We start from the raw sequence: 19,599 nt of genomic DNA on the forward strand, positions 1-19,599 counted from the left end.
CTGGCAGGGAGGGTGAAGGCTGGATCCTGGACCTTCTGCCGGAAACCACTAGGAGTTAGACCTGGTTCTCAGTCGGGGCTGGGCGTTAGAATCCCCTAGTGAGGTTTGTTCATTTGTCTATGTGTTTACTTTTTAAAACGCTGATTCCTAAGTCTCAGTGCAGGACCCTGGTTTGATTGGTGGGTGGGGCCTTGGGCATGGATACCTTCCACACTCTGCCAGGGAGGCTGGCGTGAGGCAGACCGAGAGGCACGGAGCACAAGTTCTTCTCAGGCCTTGGAAGTAAAAGGAAACCATGGGCGATATTAAACACAGACTGGTAATCGCTGAAATCTCCTTTTTAAGTGATGTGTTTGGTCCTCCATTTGTGTTTCTTTGCATTTTATTCTATCTGATGCCTTGCTTCAGTTTCCAAAACCAATAACAAATTGGGGATTTGTTAATAACTTGCACTGGAAATTAAAGAACATTACACCTCAGAAAAGCCCTGACAGACCCGATGGAGTTTGCCAGCCTGGCTGCTCATGGGTTTCTGGCCGGGAGAGAGCTGTTGCCAAGCACACATGTGCGTCTGTCCCCAGCAGACCCTGAAGACCTGGATGGGGGTACCCAGGCTCCTGCAGATGCTCTCTAGATCCAAGTCTGCTAACTAACCGATGAGTCCTGGCTCTAGCAAGTGCTCCAAGCTTCAATTTTGCAACTCGATAAGTAGGAGTGTCTCGGCCCAAAGAACAATGATTGTTCCAGTGGCAACTTCCTCATTTGCAGAAATCTTGGCTCTTCTTGGCCGTTCTAAATGAATAACTGCTTGGCTGGCTGCATTGGCTGGAAGGGAAGAGAGAGAAGGACATCCCACACTGACAGATTGAGAAGTGATATAGTGACAAAGGTGACATTCTGAAAAGTTCAGGAAATTCCCCCTGTAGGTGAAAAATGTCTGATGCTCATGCTTGTAGGCAAACCCTTTACATAGGAACTAAAAGACCCTTCCCCAGGCCCTGATTAAATGGCAGGGTGGGAGCGGGCATGTGCCTGCCCGAGGAAATGATTGCCCAAGCTTTGCCTCTTTAACCTTTCACCTCCAGTCTGTCCCACTTCATACTCATTAAGAAGTTAGCACCAGGGGCCAGCCCAGTGGTGCAGCGGTTAAGTGCACACGTTCTGCTTCAGTGGCCCAGGGTTCGCCAGTTCGGGTCCCAGGTGCGGACATGGCACTGTGTGGCAAGCCATGCTGTGGCAGGCATCCCACATATAAAATAGACGAAGATGGGCATGGATGTTAGCTCAGGGCCAGTCCTCCTTAGCAAAAACAGGAGGATTGGTAGCAAATGTTAGTTCAGGGCTCATCTTCCTCAAAAAAAAAAAAAAAACAAACCAGCTGCAGATTTTTTAAGGCTGAACCTCTGTGACCTACTTCTGAATGCATCTTCCATGCATTTCGTTTCTTCAGGCAAGTTCCCTCTTGTGTGAGTTGTCTCCTCTCCCAGTTGCTGAAGGTTGCAAGTTCCCATGCTGGACCCCAGGGGACTGCCCTTTAATTCTACCCAATTTTTTTTTCAGGTCCGCTTCTTCCAGAAAGCCTTTCTTGACCTCTTTAGCACAGCAACCACTGAACTTCCTGTTTGCACCCTTTTCCTGGCAGTTCTCTCTATTGGGATTAACTGTAATAGTGGTTAAGAGTCCCGTGCCTTGAGCCTCCTGCTGACCTCTGAGCAGTTGAGAGACAAGGGCAAGGGCATCCTAATCCTTGTTCTTGTGCCAGTGCCAAGCCTAGCAGACAGCAAGAGCCAAGCAAATATTTGTTGTTGCTATGTTAATGGGTGAATTGATTCAGCCGGTCTCGGGCTGTGTCCACATACCTTCTGGGATTCATAGGCCAAGCAGGAAGCTGCCAGGCTCCAACTGACCTTCTCTCTGGGTCTGGGGTCACCGTGGGTCATCTTGAAAGGGTGTCTGAGCACTCACACAGGGCGGCTGTGTTACTTAGTGGTTTAAAACCTGGGCACCAGGGCCAGCCTGCCTGCATTCCACCCCGAGCCATGTCACTCATGCCTTGAGTGGTTACCCGATCCCTCCATACCTCAATGTCCTTGACTGTAAAATGGGAATAATAATGGTTCTTAACTCATAGAGTTGTCATGAGGGCCAAGAGAGCTACAGCCTGGAAAGCACTTCACGCTGTGCCCGGGAAGGAGTCAATGCTCATTAAGCATTAGCTGTGGTTATTATTAGGAAGAACCAAAAGGAAGCCACCGGGAAGAACCCTGGGGAGGACATTTGGAGCAGGCAGCAGAGGGATTGTGTGATGACTTGAAGGGAGTCTAGCATGTCTGAGAGTCGGTCAGTAGCACTGCTTTTGGAGGGGAGGGAGTGTATGTTATATACTTTAATGAATGAAATCTGCTCTAAGGATGTGATTTGAGAGGGCTAATACATGGAAATTGTAACCCACTGTTATAATTCAAAGCTCCTTGATTAGTAAGCACTGAGCTAGCTCTGAGAAACAATGACAATTGGTTCTTTCCAGACATTAGTTACTACTTCCATAAAGCTGTCGTCAGAGGCAAACATAGTGTCGCCTTCACAGATGACAACCTTGCAGCCCACACAAGGCATCTGACCTTGAGGATGTCGCTTAGCAAGCTGGTGTAGACATCAGCACTGGACCTCCTCCATTCCTGCTTCCGATCACTGTTACCTTTGTGTATAACACAGCTGAAAGTGCAGTCTCTCCGTCCAAGGACAGCAGCCAGACGTGTGCAGTCAGAGTTCCAGAGGAGTCCAGCAACTCAATTTTGCCTGGGAAGCCTCAGCTGAGAGCTTGCAAGTGGATACCACAGGCCAAGCGATTCTTGATTAAAAACAAGCTGTTGGGCAGCATTTGGGTTGTATAATTGTCTCATTAACTTATTAATGTAATGCCCGTAATTGTTATCTGCTTGAAACGAAGTTGGACTGCTGCATCCAGTTTATATTCTGGGATGTAGTTCGTGCTCCAGTGGTGTTCTGCTAACCTAATGCTCACCAGATGCCTGTGGGGAGATCAGCAAGGGAAAAGATGAGCCTGCCTTGCGTGGGTCAGCCCCCGAGGTCAGATCTCAGCCGCGGGGAGTTTATTACTCTTGAGCTCACCACATTGGAATGGGGCTCAACGATCAAATGCAGAGCTTCTGTGATTTTTTGTTACTTATTGGTCCAGATGCTTCTAGCAACTAAGAATAGGACCTGCTCATATGTGGAGCTGGACTTTGGCTGCTATCACCAGCCACGTCCTTCTCCCTGGCTACCTGGAGTATCAGAAGATGACGACTTTCTCATTGTGTACCGCCTCACACGTCACAGGCGTTGAAAGATTTTACAGCCAGACAGGTGATCCCATGTCCTCGCCCGCCGGGCCCTGAGCGCACAGCCACCTGCCTGTCTACGTGGTGCACATGGGGCAGCACAGTAGCTGGGGGCGAAGGGTAGTTCTTACCTCTGCGATGACCAGTTATATATATATTGAGCTTTCAGTTAATATATATTGAGCACCAATTAGGAACCAAATATGTTTTAGGGGTTTGAACATAATGGTAACCAACACTGTAAACCCTGCTCTTGGGAGTCTCCAGTCTATGGGGGAAGACAGCAATAAAACGGCCCCATGGCCAAGTGGTTAAAGTTCCCAGGCTGACCAGTCATCCTGCCCCAATCAGCTCATCTGGGACAAAACTACCCCTCAGCCATTGCCAGAGCTGCTCTCCGTGCCTCTGACCCAGAACCATCTGCCTGTGGAGAAAGGGCTGTAGGCTGAAGTCAGGAATACATAAAGATGGGGACCAGAAAGGCAATGAGAAGACTTGCTTTGGGTGATGTACCTGAACCTTTATTTTATAAGCCTGTAAAAGAAGTTTCTTTCCCAGATCTTTCCCGTGACAGCAATGGTGAGCCAACTCCTGACTGTGAAGAGAATGGTCATTCAAGTCCCTGAAGAAGGGCTCTGTTTGTGCTTTTCTCGTTCTGAAAGCTATTGATTTGCTCATTTAATTAAAACCTCCTGGGTTGATTATAGGTGACAGAATATGACAGTGTCAGCCAAGTCTGAGTCTTTGCTGAAAAACTAATACAGATTTATTTTCAGTAACTAATAGATAGAACATTTTGCTTAAAATGAACAAATTATTGTCCTTGGCAGAATGTCTGAAAGATCCTAATTCACTCATTGTTTTTCTTGCAGTAGATATTAACTGGCAGCCCTTGGCTATAATATAACTACGATAGCTATAATACACATCTATATGCACATTTTAAATCACCAATGAATCATTTGAAATATATGCTTCCATACAAAAGAGAACAGACATCAAAAGGGCTAATAACTATCTCATTGGTCAGCGACATTTGAGAACACAGTTAACACATCCCTTTGCATCACACACTGCAAATATCTCTTAAATTCTAATGCCACAGGAGCAAGGGAGCACGGAGATATTTTTTCATATCATGTCAGTCTGCTCTGCTCTGCATGTTAAGTTCTCTTTAATGTGATCACCAAAGGATGCGTGTCTTCCTCAGTTTTACAGACCACTGAACATTCGAATAGTGTTGGTCGGCGTGGAGGTGTGGAATGACATCGACAAATGCTCTATAAGTCAGGACCCATTCACAAGCCTCCATGAATTTCTGGACTGGAGAAAGATGAAGCTTCTACCTCGCAAATCCCATGACAACGCACAGCTTATCAGGTAGGACATCCACTGTCTCTCCTTTGCTTAGGAGAGAATGACCTCAGCACAGCCGCTCTCCTCTTAGCTTCACCTGCACAGTCCCTGAAGCCGCACCCCCTTCTGCAGAGCACACTGACTTGTGCAAGGGGCTTCTCAGCCCACATCACTGGGGCAGAGGCCATCCCAGCCAGAATTTGGGGTCTGTGGAGAAAGTCTCCCTTTGGATCCCCTGGAAACCTACCTCTCTAGCTGATATCTTATTTCCTTCTTCTGTCACCTGGCCATCTTTCTCTGTGCAACTTTTTCTAGTCTTAGTCTTGATATAAAGTTGTCCTGAGTAGGCTGTTTTTTTTAAAGTTCATTTTCTTTCATTATTAGTGAAAAATGTTTATGCATGATCTGAAGACAGTACATTAGGGTGATTATTCTCAGCTGCCTGGAGAAAGATAGTCGTCATTCCTCCTTCAGTTTTACTGTTACTCTTTGATTTTCCAGATCAGAGAATACCAGCAGAATAGCATATTAACCTTGTGTTTGTCTTTCAGTTAATATATATTGAGCACCAATTAGGAACCAAATATGTTTTAGGGGCTTGAACATAATGGTAACCAACACTGTAAACCCTGCTCTTGGGAGTCTCCAGTCTATGGGGGAAGACAGCAATAAACAAGGAAATTTCAGAGAGCAATCAGTGTCGTAAAAATAATAAAACGGCCCCATGGCCAAGTGGTTAAAGTTCCCCGTGCTCCACTTCAGTAGCCCAGGTGCATGGGTTCGGATCCCAGGTACAGACCTACCCTGCTCGCTACCCATGCTGTGGAGGCATCCCACGTACAAAACAGAGGAAGATTGACATAGATGTTAGCTCATGGCTGGTCTTCCTCAAGCGAAAAAAGAAGAGGATTGGCAATGGACGTTAGCTCAGGGGAAGTCTTCCTCAGCAAAAAAAATTAAATAAAATGAGGGAAAACACAGCCATAATGTAATGTAATATATTGATAAGATATTATAGAGCCAGCCCTGGTGGTCTAGGGGTTAAGATTTGACACTCTCACCGACACAGCCCAGGTTCATTTCCCATTCAGGGAACCACACCACCCATCTGTCAGTTGTCACGCTGTGGCAGTTGCATGTTGCTGTGATGCCAAAAGCTATGCCACCGGGATTTCAGATACCAGCAGGGTCACACATGGTGGACAGGTTCCAGACTAAGATGAGAGGGAAGGACCTGGCTACCCACTTCTGAAAAAATTGGATATGAAAACCCTGTGAACAGCAGCGGGGCACGGACTGATAAAGCGCCGGAAGGTGAGAGGATGGCGCAAAAAGACCGGGCAGGGTTCCGCTCTCTCGGGCACAAGGGCTCTAGGAGTCGGAATTGACTCAACGGCACTAACAAGAACAACAAAAGATGTGACAGACACTTTTATATTTAAAAGAGAATACATTCTTATCAGAGTCTAAGTTGATATGGAGTAGATTTTTCCTGAAGTGACAAACTTTTTATTAAAGTCTTTAAACAGTTTATGCCGTTGTTCTTTTGTTCTCATGTAGCTCATATCACTGAATCCAAAGCTTTGGAGTGGGAGACACTTTGGTGAATAGGATCCAGTTTATTGAACATTATGGAAAGTTAAAAACAGTCCTGCTCTATCCTCGCTTTAGAAAATGCCTACATCTGAACTGAGGCAGTTGGCATTCCTTGATAATTTACTTTGGCCATTTTCACGAGGTTTTTTCCCCCTGCCTTGGATATTTGTGGTTGCCTCATATTTTATGCGTTGATTAACTCTGAACTACGAAAAGTAGAGTGAGAGTGTTTTTTGATTTTTTCCCAAATGGAGACTGTCCAACTTGAACATCTGGAAGTAAATTAGCCTCTTATGTACCCTTATTATTTATATACATGTATAATTATATCTGTTAAGTGGTCTATATAGATGTAAATAGAAAAGCGACAATCCCTACTACTGTACATATGAGTGTAATAGGATGAGTGGATGGATGGATGGATGGATGGACACATACATACATACATAGATGAGGTTTTATATTTATTTACCCCCTTTTGTCTAGTTGACCACTGTCAGGATATCTAACTTTTCAAACAATGTGTGCAAAATCTGTGTATGTACAAGGCCAAGATAACACGGGTAAGTCATTTGTTTCCCTTAAAGGAAATCAAACAAATACAAACAATGTTTAATTTTTAACTCATGCGGTTAGAATTAACAGCACTTGCATTAAACAGGTCTTGATGTCATTAGACTCATTGGTCAAGATTCCATACAAAGAGAAAGCCTGCAGCTGGGCCATGAGGTCCCCTTCCAGAAACTTCCTCCCAGGGTGCCGAGGCTTTGTGGGGCCTTACTTATTCTACACTGGCTCCAGAGAAGCAATCATTTTTCTGCCAATTTCACTTTTGCAAGCTACATTAGCAGGACATTTTGAAACAGTTTGAGTTTCTGACTTCATTGTAGTGTTACACAGGAAAGCCAAATTCAGCTACAACAGAAAATCTAGTAAGCCACCTAATGCATTTCACTGAGTTAACGGTAATTCCCTGTGACTCTTTTCGGCTCTTCCCTCAGCAGACATTGTTTAAAAGGAGCAGCTCCGCCTCAGTCCATTAGGAGATAGGCAGGATACAACTTCTAAAAGTCATGACTGGTCTTGAAAACAAAAATCCGAAAGGATTATGGGACCGTGATGCAACTGGAAAATAAATTTTAAAGGAACTAAAGATAAAATCACCTGTAAACAGAGCCTCATGCTGCTATATTCGTTTTTGCATATGCTTTCACGGTTCCTGTCAGAATGCAGGAATGTCCAACAGAATTTCAAATATTAACAAATGTCTTCATTCTATATTAGTTCAAGAAAGTCTTTTCTTTTATTTCCTAGTGGGGTTTATTTCCAAGGGACCACCATCGGCATGGCCCCGATCATGAGCATGTGCACGGCCGAGCAGTCCGGAGGAATCGTCATGGTAAGCCACGAGCACCAGGGAGCCGCCAGCGGTGTCCAGGGCCCTCTGCCCTTGAGGATCTCTCAGGAAATCACCACTTTTATCAGACTTGGTGACATTAAGTCCTTTCCTTTGCTGCTTTCTCGATTTAATTCTGCCCTTCTTCTAACTCTGTTGATGGCTTATATATCCCACAATATTTTAGGGACTGTTTATAAAACACATCAAATTGCACACAGCAAAGGTGAGTGTGTAAAAATAGCTCCCTGGAGGCCAGACTACCCCTTTTATGGAGAAAAAGTTTCAACTGGGATTTTGGTCAAAGCATTCCAATCCAGGAATTCCTCCCAGCATTGGGATGAGCCAGGGCGCTGGGGTTGCCCTCATCACTCAGCTTGGACGAAACTGTGGTCTCAACAAACGTCACTGGTAGAATGGTTTTTTGATGGTTCTGCCTCCAGGCCCCATAGCCAAAAGTCTGAGGTTTTTAAGTATTTAGCACTGCAAATGCTTTACGTACCTCCCAGCCAGTGTCCAATTTGTCTTTAGAATAACCTTGTTGTTGGGATTCCGGCAGAGACCTGGGTTTCTTGCTTTACAAGGATAATTTTGTCGTATATGGGCTATATATGTTTGTGAAAGGAAGTAAAATGGGAAGACTATTTTGGACTTGCTTCTTATGAACTGAAGAGGGAGGCAGCTTTGATAGGCTGCCCCACAGGGGACTCCTGCTCCACTCCCTCACGTAATTCAAGGAAAGGTTTGAATTCTGTGCTGGCTGTCCCTGCTGTGAAAATGCAGCGTCCTCTTTGCATCAGCCCTCGGACAGCGAGAATCCTCGGAGATCATGCCGCCATGTTCATTAAACAAACAGAACTTTACCCTTCCAAGAAACCGTGAATTCCTCCACGTTTTTCAAACAGAACGTTGTGAATATTCTGTTGTATTAAAGGGTGGAAGGAGTAATGTTCTGCTGACTATTATTTTCATTCCACATACTGCCCAACCTAATCTTAGTGAATATGCACGGCAAATGTTTCCTTCTTCTCTGGGCAGTGTTGGTAATCTATGTAAACATGGACTAAATTGATAGGCTGGGGAGGCTGTTTGGAGGAATGGCATCCACTCATTGGATATCTGCCTTGAACAGGCTGCTCTCTGGTTTTCTTTGAACCTGGGAGCCCTGTATGTGATCTCCACCATGGAAGTCATTGGAAACTTTGGTTTTTGTTGGTGCCAGGTTAATTTCAAGTCAGATCCCAACTGTATTTTTGCAGAGCAGCCTGTGAAGTTTTAAGAAGGAATAATTTCTGTTTCATGGTTCTATGGTCAATTGCTACTGACTTTGCCACTTAAAATTGGCGTAAATATTTTTTAGAGCTAAAACTGAATTCCTCATGTGCGTGGGAGCTTCTGTTACTGCGGGTGTTTAAACCTTATAACCAATCTGATCATATTAAGTGGCTTTCTTTGGTTCGTATCTCTTATTCTGTTTCCATACAAGCATCTTATCAAGATTCCTTCTTTAAAAGCATACAGGAAAGCCTGATTTTTTAAAAAATGCATTAAAATGAATGCGGGAAATGACTGAAGCAAACATGTACTGCAGTAAGAATCAAGTCAAGGCCAAAGTGAATCAACAGGAACTATGTTTGACCGACTTGGCAGCAGTTAGAATGATCCTTAGAGACATTTCTTGTTGAATCCACATATAAGAGAAGCATCAAGCAGGATGAAAGGTCACAGCTCCTTAATTTCTATAAAATTCATGAGATAAACAACACCAACATCGTGACCCGATCTGAAACTTCTAGACTAACTCTATTGTGTCTTTAAAGTTAAATTCATGGGTGTTCCATGTGACTGTGCCTCATTCAAGGACTCACAAATCTGAGAGGAAGGAAATCATGTAGTAAGGAAGCAGAATTCCTGATCAGATTGAAAAAATGAGTTTTGCTACTGTTTTTCTATTTGTTCAAGATAGGGCAAATCATTAATTTAGTAACTTAAAGCCATGCCTTTGTACCTAACTAGGCTAAAACAGTCTTGGTTTGGGGATAATGCCGTGAACAAAGATGTAGAGATTTTTCTTATTACAAGCATAAACTGTTTATCAGGGTCTCTTAAGAGACATTCTGTTTATAATCACCTCTGCGTGAAAGAATGTAAAAACAATTTGACAATTAAAAGCAAAACGAAGATATTCAGTGATAGAAAAGAATCAGATGTAGGGTAATTTTTTAAGGATGAATTCCTTGAATTTTGTGCCAAAGCACGCTAAATTCAGCCCTCCACGTTCTTAGGCTGACTACATTCTCTTTGCCAACGTGTGTTCTTCTTGACCATTGATTTCCTGAAACATATTTGTGAAGCTTCCTACAACAGGAAACTGTAAAATCTAAACAAAGTAATTTATTAGGAATTTCGTCTATTCTAGGAAAAACCTGGTTCCTTGACATGCCATTCTTTTCTTAAACTGAGGGCCAGTGCGAGAGGCAGCTACAGCTGTAACCACCAACAGACCAACAAAGTCTGATATGAACACACCGTTATCAAGAGGCCCCACAAGTTATTTGTATCGGGAATAATGCTTTCTCTAAAACACAGTATCGCTGTTTCCTGGAACCCTCTTGGAAAACTTCTTATCTCTTTCCTGGATTCAGATAAGTTACCTTCATTACTCTGTGGTGTGGAGGCCTCTTTAGAAATACCACTCATGGTCACGATCTCTGCAAATCACATTCACTAATTAATTAACTAATTTTAGTTTGTTAAAGTTAAGTCACAGTATTTTTTCAGTTAATTTCTAATATCATTTAACCAAGCCATCCATGCGCTCCACTAATTTAGGGTGGCCAAGCAGGGCTTGCTGAATGGAGTAACCACGTCCCAAACCAAGAAAAAGATCAAGTGAACCCCCGCAGCAAAAATCAGAGAATCAGGACACCCCCATCCATGTCCAAAGTCTACCTGACAACACAAAGGGCCAACAAAAGTGAGGCACAACTGGATTACAGTCTTAGTTCGATGACTCTTCAAACAGATTATTCAATGTGGTTAGCTTGTCTTGGGAATTATTGTGAATTTTCCAAATATCCTTCTCTGCTAGGTAGACGGGAGGGGGCATGTTCAGTAACAATTGCTCAGGTCTTATTTAGAATGCCACAAGTAAGCTTCTCCTTACCAACTTTGTATCAGTATCATCCGATCCAGGATAAAATGGTAATTTTGTTACCCATGAGGGAATGAGATGATTCTTCCCAGGATGTAGGACAACTTTTTGCTTCATTTGATACAATGGTATTTTCCAAGAGATTGTAGGAAGTAGGATGGAGATGATTGCCTTGATTATTTCATGTAAAGACACAAGAATCCTACACGTATGCATGAGGTATGCATTCCTCAGCAGAAGGGACCCCAAACTGGTTTAACAAAATGTCAAATCTTTAAGTTTGAACTAAATAATGGGGCTCTATGTTGGTTTCTTAAAGGGGAATGGATTCAGTCAAATGTTAATGAAAGGTAAATGTCCGGGAGGAGAGGGGACTGGCAAATAGGCCAAGGAGATGTGAACTATACATGTGTGCTTTTGTGTTTTCTTTGAGGACCATTCAGACAGCCCCCTTGGTGCGGCCGTGACCCTGGCACATGAGCTGGGCCACAATTTCGGGATGAACCATGACACCCTGGAGAGAGGCTGTAGCTGCAAGATGGCTGCCGATAAAGGAGGCTGCATCATGAACCCTTCAACTGGGCAAGTACTGATTCTCCCAGCTGCAATCGTGTCAGGCACAGCTTGACATGCATACTGTAAACAACTGGGCAAAAAGCTCCATGGTTTTCTGGCTAGAGCACCCATGGAAGCTTCCAGAAAGCAATTCCTTCCCAAGTAGCAAGAGTGAACTGTGCTACTCTGAGTCATAGGCAACCAGATTACAAAGCCACATGGCTTGAGGATTGACCTCTTCCCTGAGAAGTGGTGGGGATGGATGCTATCTTTGTTTAGAAATTGCAAATTATCCTACAAGTCTAGCATGCATCTTTTATCTGAGCCTACAGCTCCAGCGCCCCAGCCATCTGAGAGCCTGGTGAACCCACTGGGCAAGGAGGGGCCCGAGTCTGCCAGAGGGTGATGGGTAGGAGGTGCTTCTTGCCCCAGGGTTGGCCTAGGGCACATCTGAAGTGTGTTAATACCTTGGGCATTAGTAGTGTTTTCCCACCTGATACCACATCACCTTATCGAGTCTTAGAGGTTTGCATGAAGTGACTTTTCTGTTTCAGTAAATTATGCTGTTCCTCCTTATTTAATGCCTTTCTGAAACTCTGGACTTGGTTCACCCAGAAAAAAAAGGAAGACAGTTTCATTATTGGAGCATTCAAGTGAGGTGGAAATAGATGCGACTTGGAGTGATTACAGATTCTGATGTGTTCTTATACCTCGAAGGGCCCGTCCCAAACTAGAATGTGGTGCTAACATAAGAGGATTTTCACTAATGAAGGAAACCACACACTTGCTACAATACCATAATCTGTTTTTAGATTTCTTGGCCTTCCCAACACTTGTCATCAGGGCATTGCCCAGGCTGAGCCTGCTCCCTGGGTTTGCTGAAAGGAAACACTGGGAGCAAGAAGTGAGGCAGACTAGCAGCCCAAAGACTGGCCTTGGTGAAGACCTGCTGGCCACGGGGCAGTCAGCGTGTGAGGGAGGACGTCTGCTAGAAAGGGTTAAAAACTCCAGAAGAGGGATGCATTGTTATAGAATGTGGTTATGCTTCTGCAAGATGTAGTTTTGTGGGGCTCCTGTCAAATGGCTCGAAGGGCATCACGTTGCCCCTAAAACAAAGACTGATAGAACTGCACAGCTGACATCATAGGCATTGTCCTTTGTGTGAGCTATGGGTGAGGCATCTTATTACAGCAAGTTCCTGCTTTTTCTGTCCGTCACCACCATCAGCACAGGGCCTTCGGGGGGCATCGTTTTTGCTCATGGTTCTGTCTTAAGCACAATTCAGGGGAGTTACGAAGACCTAACAGAGGAACTTCCTCTCTGAGTCTGTGATGACAGAAGCCGAGGACCTGAGCCCCGTGTGAAAATATCTTAGGCCAACACCAACAAGAAGTGAAATATTACAAATCTCTAGATACTCACAAGTGGGGGTCCCAAAAGGGAGGCAGGTTACTCTGAGAAGTAGTGTGCTCCTTGTCTTTTAAAGTGTCCAGGCAGAGGCAGATGACTGCTGGTTGCGCATTTGGGGCAAAGCATTCCTTCTTAGGGTGTGAGGTTGTCCAGAGGACTGTGAGTATCCCTCTGTTTTCAATATCCCGCCAGCCCAGACAGAGCCAGCATCACTGGCCAGGATGCTGTGACTCTCAGAGAATGAGGTTGGTGGGAAGTTGGTGTGCAACCAAGTGGCCTCTGTGCTTTCTCATTCTTGATGAACTCAAAGTGGCCACGGGAAATTCACTCTGTGCTTAATTTCCCTGAGTATCAAACAGCTACTAACATATCAGCCTATATGCCTCCAGAATTGGTTCTCAGTGATGAAGAAGATTATATTGTTAATGTTTTAGGATTCTTGATAAAAGAAACAAGTGAAAGAGAGGAAAATCTAGATTGGGAACACCAGCCTGGGACTGATGAGGCTTGGTAGCCTCAGTTTGACACCAATTGTTTTTGGTAATATAGGCAAATTAGTAACCCCTCTGGCCCTTATGTTTCTCATCAGTAAAATGAGTGGGTCAACCTTTATCCTTCCTTCCTTCCCTCCTTTCTTCCTTGAGTAAAGCCCTTCAAATTGGAAATTCTTCATGACAGTGTTTAAGGATACCAGCCAAATTACCCTGTAGATATTTGAAAATCATAGGTAGAAATGGTATTGTTAAGAGCTCAGCAAATCATTTAAAAGGCTTTTTTTTTTCTTAACAGGGGTTTGCTAATAGCCTTCCCTTGATTTATACCTTATTAGCGATTTCTGTTTTCTCTTTTGCTGAGCTTGTGCTTTTGTGTAAGTCTTTTCTATTTGGTTCTCATTTATGATCCCACATTCCTGTCCAGAGAGTGGTGTTTTTAATTTTCTCAGATGGAAAGAAACTTCCTAAGCAAGTGGGTGAATTAATCACAAAAGCCCACAGCGAGGGGGAGGTCAATCGGCCCAGTCAACCCTCAGTCATCCATCACCCATTGCAGAATTTCCAGGCTGCTTTTAATCTCCACGATTATCTCAACGTGGTCATTCTCTTACCTCATAGGGTCCCCACGAGGGTGGGAGAGTGGATTAAGTGAGATCATGTGTCTTTGTAAATTGTAAATCACTCCGCAAATATACGGTGGTATTATTATTATTATTTAGCTCACAGGGACGTTGAAACTATTGAGAAGTTAAAGGCCTTTTTCAGAATTCTTGCTCATAGTTGCTGGAAAACACTTCCAGTGCCATATGACGGTCACTCAGCAACACGCCCACGGTTTCTGTGTAAGGGGCTCATTTTAAACTGGCCCTCGTCCAAACACCAACCTTCCTCCTGACTTCCCCCCACTGCTGATTCAGGCGTGAGCGGCGAATGTTAAAATGTGATTTACGTCTTAGCCCCAAAGGTGGCTCTCAAAGGGATGAATCAGTGACTGCTTTCACGATATCACAGTCTCCCAGAATCAAAAAGAACCAAGTGTTACAGATAGTTTAAAGGGGGAAAGTGTATCCCTTAATATATATATCTTGTTTATTCTTCATCAAAACATTCCAGAATCCTAACTCTGAAAACATTCACCACTGCCATCATTGACAAATTGGACCCGAAGGCCTGAAAATGCTAGGAGTGAGTGGCTTCCTTTTAAATATGGGTGTCACGACTTCAGCTGCGTGTTACAGGAATGGTGGGAGGCAGTTTCCTTGCAGCTCGTCTCGTTAATTACCGCACGTCTTTGAGTGTGTGAGAGTGCGTGTTTTATGTCTTTGGATGGTTAACATTAGGACCTGTCTTGGAAATTACTCTTTGGCAAAAGCAGTATCTGGGGATTCACGTGGGAGTTTCAACTCACTTGAGTCCATCCATTAAGGAGCTTCTTGGAGCATTTGGTCTTAAGGGGTTGAGGACTAAGTATGCCACATTTATGGGAGTAAGAAAAATGTGAATAATTTGAACACTTTTGGAAAAGAATACTTAGCATAATAGTAAATGTCACTTCCTGGAGTGAGAGAAAAAGCAGTATTAACATTCAAAAATTACTCTCACGGCTTCCCTTATTTATTGCAGCAAGTTTTCTGTTAAAATGAGAGTTGGAGTCATAGAGCCATCTCGTGAGGGAACGCAGCTCCTGCAACTTGCCGCGCCCCTGGGTAGACGTCGGGCTTACAGCCGTGCACATGACAGACTCGTTTCTTGCCATCATGGAACTTGCATTCTAGTGGGGAAGACACAACTGGAAAACAGTAAATAAAAAGCTGCCAATTAGAAGGAGTGCTGTGAAGGGAGCAGATGGAGAGGATGAAAAGGAGACACGTGGACTGCGGGACCCAACTTTAACTAGGGTTTGGAGAAGACCTCTGTGTGGGGGTGACATTTAAGCGAAGACCAAAAGGAAGAGAGGGAGAGAGAGCCTGCAGCGATAGTGGAAGGACGTGACCTAGGGCGGAGGGGACACCACGCACAAGGGCTCTGAAGGGGAAACGTTGCTGACAGGAGGCCAGTGGCTTGTAGGGCTGGATCAGAATGGGGTGAGGGCTGGGGGACAGTGGCGCTGGTGCTGCTGGAGAGAAAGAAGGACTCTGAGCGAGCCGAGCCCAGGCTGCCAAGGTGTGCATGACTTCCTCCCCAGCACAGTGAGAAGTCACTGGAGGAAAGTTTTAGGCAGGATGGTAATATGATCTGATTTCTCTTTTAAGATTTCTTCACTTTTAAGAAGATCACATAGCATCAGAACTATTGTAACTTGCCAAATTAGGGGGCTTATTGTCTGTAAAAAAAAAAAAAATACATGAGGCTTCCTGTAAATTTCAAAGGTAATAATATGTAAACTCTAGTTTTATCCTAGTGTAATTAACAGGCCTTAGGAATCCGTTAAGAAGGCTCCTGCATTAGCATTCCAGGTGATGTGTCGCTCCACAGCCTCCCACACTCACGGCTCCAGTCTAGCAAACTGGACAGGAAAGATTCTTTTCTGTTTAGGATTTCCATTTGCTTGTCCTGCCATAAGCATCCTTTAAGGACTCTATTTCAAAGAGCCACAGAAAAGCACTTTTACTGTGTGTGTGTGTGTGTGTGTCTGTGTGTCTGTGTCTGTGTGTGTGTCTGTGTCTGTGTCTGAAGGGTATCACTGCCAGGGTTCCCATGCAGATGCTGAGATTAGGGGTTGGGGGCTGTTTGGTTTTGTTTAGTGCAGACTGGTAAATGGCTCCTAAGCCAAGAATGTGCTCCCGGCTGCCAAGAGAGAGGGGAGAGCAGCGGACTGAGCGCCCAGGATAAGGTAGGCCAAGGGAATACGTGAATGAGGGTGACCCCTTGCTCTCCAGGGTGTAAATAATTTACATTAAACTGAGGTTGGAGGTTAGGAATAACATCTACAACTAGATCAAATAACCATGTTTAGGGAGGAGGCGTTGCCGTTCTACTTCCTCAGAACTTTGTCTAATTGGCTCATTCAATTCCATTTAATTCAACTCAGGAAACATTCACTGCATACCTACTTGCTACACAGCTGTCTGGATGTGCAACACATCTGGATGCCCTCCACCCAAGTTCAACCTTCTCTAGTGAAAACCGAGAAGACATCAGCCCTGCCTCTGACTCAGGACAAGTCCACTGCAGGAAACCGCGTTAGGCGACCAAACCTAGAAAAACCACTCATTAACTCAACCAACATTCACTGCGCACCTGTATGCCAGATCCCAAAGAGCAGGGTAGGGGCATAGACACAAAGGCAGGAAGCTGGCCTTCTAGGAGCTTATATTGTGGTAGGGATGACAGGCAAGTGATGATTACAGACCAGAAGCTCAGGGCTCTGAGAGGGGACGTTTCTGGGAGCCATGGGGCTCTCATGGGGCACCTAATCTAATCTGTTTACCCAATCATGGGTATCACAGCATCTCATCTATAAGTATTTCAGTGTGTGCCTCTAAAAGATAAAGAGAAATTTTTAAACATAATCTAATACCTTTTTTAAAGTGACCAATAATTCATTGTGAACAGAAAGCAAAGGTTGGAGGGGCTGGTGCACAGGGAAGACATTCTGGAATGAAGCCCTGTCTGAATTGATCCCTGAAGAGATGAATAGGGTTAGGCGGACTCTCCCAGAGAATTCCTCGCTTGTATTATGGGAAAACTGGATTTCTTTTTGAGAAGGCCTCTATCTGAAAATGTGTTTCAAGAGTCTAAAATAAACTGTGTCTTTCAGTGAAAAATTCCCCAGAGTTTTGGATGTAGCAAGAATTGATAGAAATTCTATGTATCTGCAAAGTCTATACTCTTTGTAGAACTTGCTTCCTTGAAAATCAGTGCAGAATACATATAATTAAGACTCACCCCCTTTTGAACCTCGGGGAGCTGAGATCATGGAATACATTTATCATAAAGGGATTTTACCAAAATGGGATCGCAGGAAACTTTCTCCACTTCAGCTCTTCATTTGAAGGTGGCTCCTTTTTTCTCAATGAAAAGTTTAAGGAAGTCTTCATTTCCTTCTTCGAAGTGTAGGGGAAATAATGGAAGTCTTTATCCAAGGGAAAAACAAAGGAGAAGCAGCTACAAAATGAGGAACTCTCGTAACATTAAAACACTGCTGGTCAGAATCCATTTAATTATCCAGCCAGAGTAAATCGTTGGCTGCATCCCGACATTATCATAAGGAGGAAATGAACTGGCAGGAGAGGTTCTTGACAACAGTTCAAGAGGGCACATCCATAGAGAGCCTGTTCTTGTTTCCTCTCCATATAATTAGATATTGCTCACTGGAAAATAAAGGAATTTGTCTACAATTAAAGCAGTGTTGGAATACCAGAGGGCATGGTTGAATCGTCCTCCCCTCTTAAGCTGGACTTAAAACAGAGGTCAAGCTAGGGAAATGGGTCTGCATGGCCACAGTTCCTGGCGTATCCAGAACGGGGGAAATGACAGTAGGCAAACTTGACTTCGGCCTTAGAGGACTGCGTTCAGGATGTCGTGTTTCATCCGTAAACTGTGTGAGGTGGGTATGATTAGACCCATTTCAAAGATAAGGGAGCTGGAGCTCACACAGTTAAATGAATTGCCGGCCTTTTCAAAATGACCCAAGCACAGAAGCCCCAGGGCGGAAGGCCAAGTCACCGGGAGGCAATCTCCTGCCTTCCCACCTTCCTATGACTTAGCTCAAATAAAAATTTGCAGCAGCTGTAAGCCTCAGGAAGAGGAGAAAGGCATCTATCCAGGGGTGCTGGTCCAGGAAAATATGCTCAGCTTCCTGCTGCGGGCTTTGAGGATGCTCCACGCAGCAGGACTGAGGAGGAGCCGGGCAGCCGTGCTGTCAGCCCTTCCGGCATGTGTGTCACGTGGAAGTGGCCACGAGTGTTTGCCAGGTTTGGGCTTCATGTGAGGACGGAAGCCTCCGCAGTACAGAGCAGCATCCCTGTGTGACTTCTGGGAAGTAGGAAGGCTACCCCATTTTTAAGCCATTTAGTTCTGCAAACATCCTTCAGCTTATGTTACAAGAGAGAATTATTTCCTGTCATTGCCCGTTAATCCAGCGTTTTACTTGTGGTGGAACATGTGTGAAAACATTACAGCTGAAATTCTGCCACTCTCTCCCCTCCCCCATACACACCTCCATGGCTTCCTCCTCTCTTCTACATGTGGCACGGAGGCCGCAGTGTGAGGTCAAGGGTAAGTTCTGGGCCTCTCTGCAACCAACAGTTCAGAAGGACCCACTTTAAACACTAGATAGGAATTTTGTCTGTTTTGTTCACTGCTGAATCTCCAGCACCTAGAACACTACCTGGCATATAGTAGAGTGCAATAAATTCTTCTTGACTGAAAGGAAGGATGGATAGAAGGATGGATGGAAGGATGGATGGATGGATGGATGGATGGATGGATAGATGGAAGGATGGATGGATGGATGGAAGGATGGATGGATGGATGGAAGGATGGATGGATGGATAGATGGATGGATGGATGGTAGATGGGTGAATGGGTGGGTTGACAGTGGAGAGGTAGGTGATGGTGGGTGGGTGGATGGATGATTGATGGGTGGTGATTACAGCATAATCAGATGTGTGCAGAGTGAGGCCGTCTCTTCAATTTTTGTGTGATGGCTACACCTCTGGGGAGAAGATCCTGAGGCCGTTGCTTTTACACTAACTCTAGCATTTGCTGCAGTATTACCATTTTCATTTGTCGTACACCTCGAGTCATTCCACAATGGATTTACAACAGCTTACAAGAATAGATCCAACACAATAAATAGAAAAACAAAAATAAAAAAGAATAAGGGCTGAGAAGCCTCAGGTGAACAGGTGGCTGAGTCCATAGCTTTTTTTTTTTTTTGAGGAAGATTAGCCCTGAGCTAACTACTGCCAATCCTCCTCTTTTTGCTGAGGAAGACTGGCCCTGAGCTAACATCCATGCCCATCTTCCTCTACTTTATAGTAGAGGTGGGGTGGGACAACCACCACAGCATGGCTTTTGCCAAGCGGTGCCACGTCCTCACCCGGGATCCGAACCGGTGAACCCCGGGCCGCCGAGAAGCAGAACATACGAACTTAACCACTGCACCACCGGCCAGCCCCACCCATAGCTTTTTTTGTAATACTCCATGGAGTACCGGGAGACAGGAGCAATTTGCAGAGTGCTTCTGGAAGTGGCTTCTCCTGAAAGCCTTTGCTTGATTTAGCTAAAGTAGGAGGAGGGGTCCAAAATATAAAAACTGAAAGTAGTTGTGAGAATAAGACCCCACAG

General features: G+C 44.6%; 1 protein-coding gene across 2 annotated transcripts in view; it reads left to right on the forward strand.

Moving 5' to 3' along the window:
- ADAM12 (ADAM metallopeptidase domain 12) overlaps positions 1 to 19,599 on the forward strand; it is a 335,212-nt gene that overhangs the window by 246,319 nt on the left and 69,294 nt on the right. For both annotated transcript variants that reach the window (XM_008525946.2, XM_070567901.1), the window contains 3 exons: positions 4,555 to 4,724; positions 7,611 to 7,695; positions 11,280 to 11,428. In XM_008525946.2, coding sequence (XP_008524168.2) covers positions 4,555 to 4,724; positions 7,611 to 7,695; positions 11,280 to 11,428 — 404 coding nt within the window. The remainder of the gene's footprint in view (positions 1 to 4,554; positions 4,725 to 7,610; positions 7,696 to 11,279; positions 11,429 to 19,599) is intronic.

The sequence above is a fragment of the Equus przewalskii genome, chromosome 1 (genome assembly GCF_037783145.1).
Source record: "Equus przewalskii isolate Varuska chromosome 1, EquPr2, whole genome shotgun sequence".
Taxonomy (NCBI): domain Eukaryota; kingdom Metazoa; phylum Chordata; class Mammalia; order Perissodactyla; family Equidae; genus Equus; species Equus przewalskii.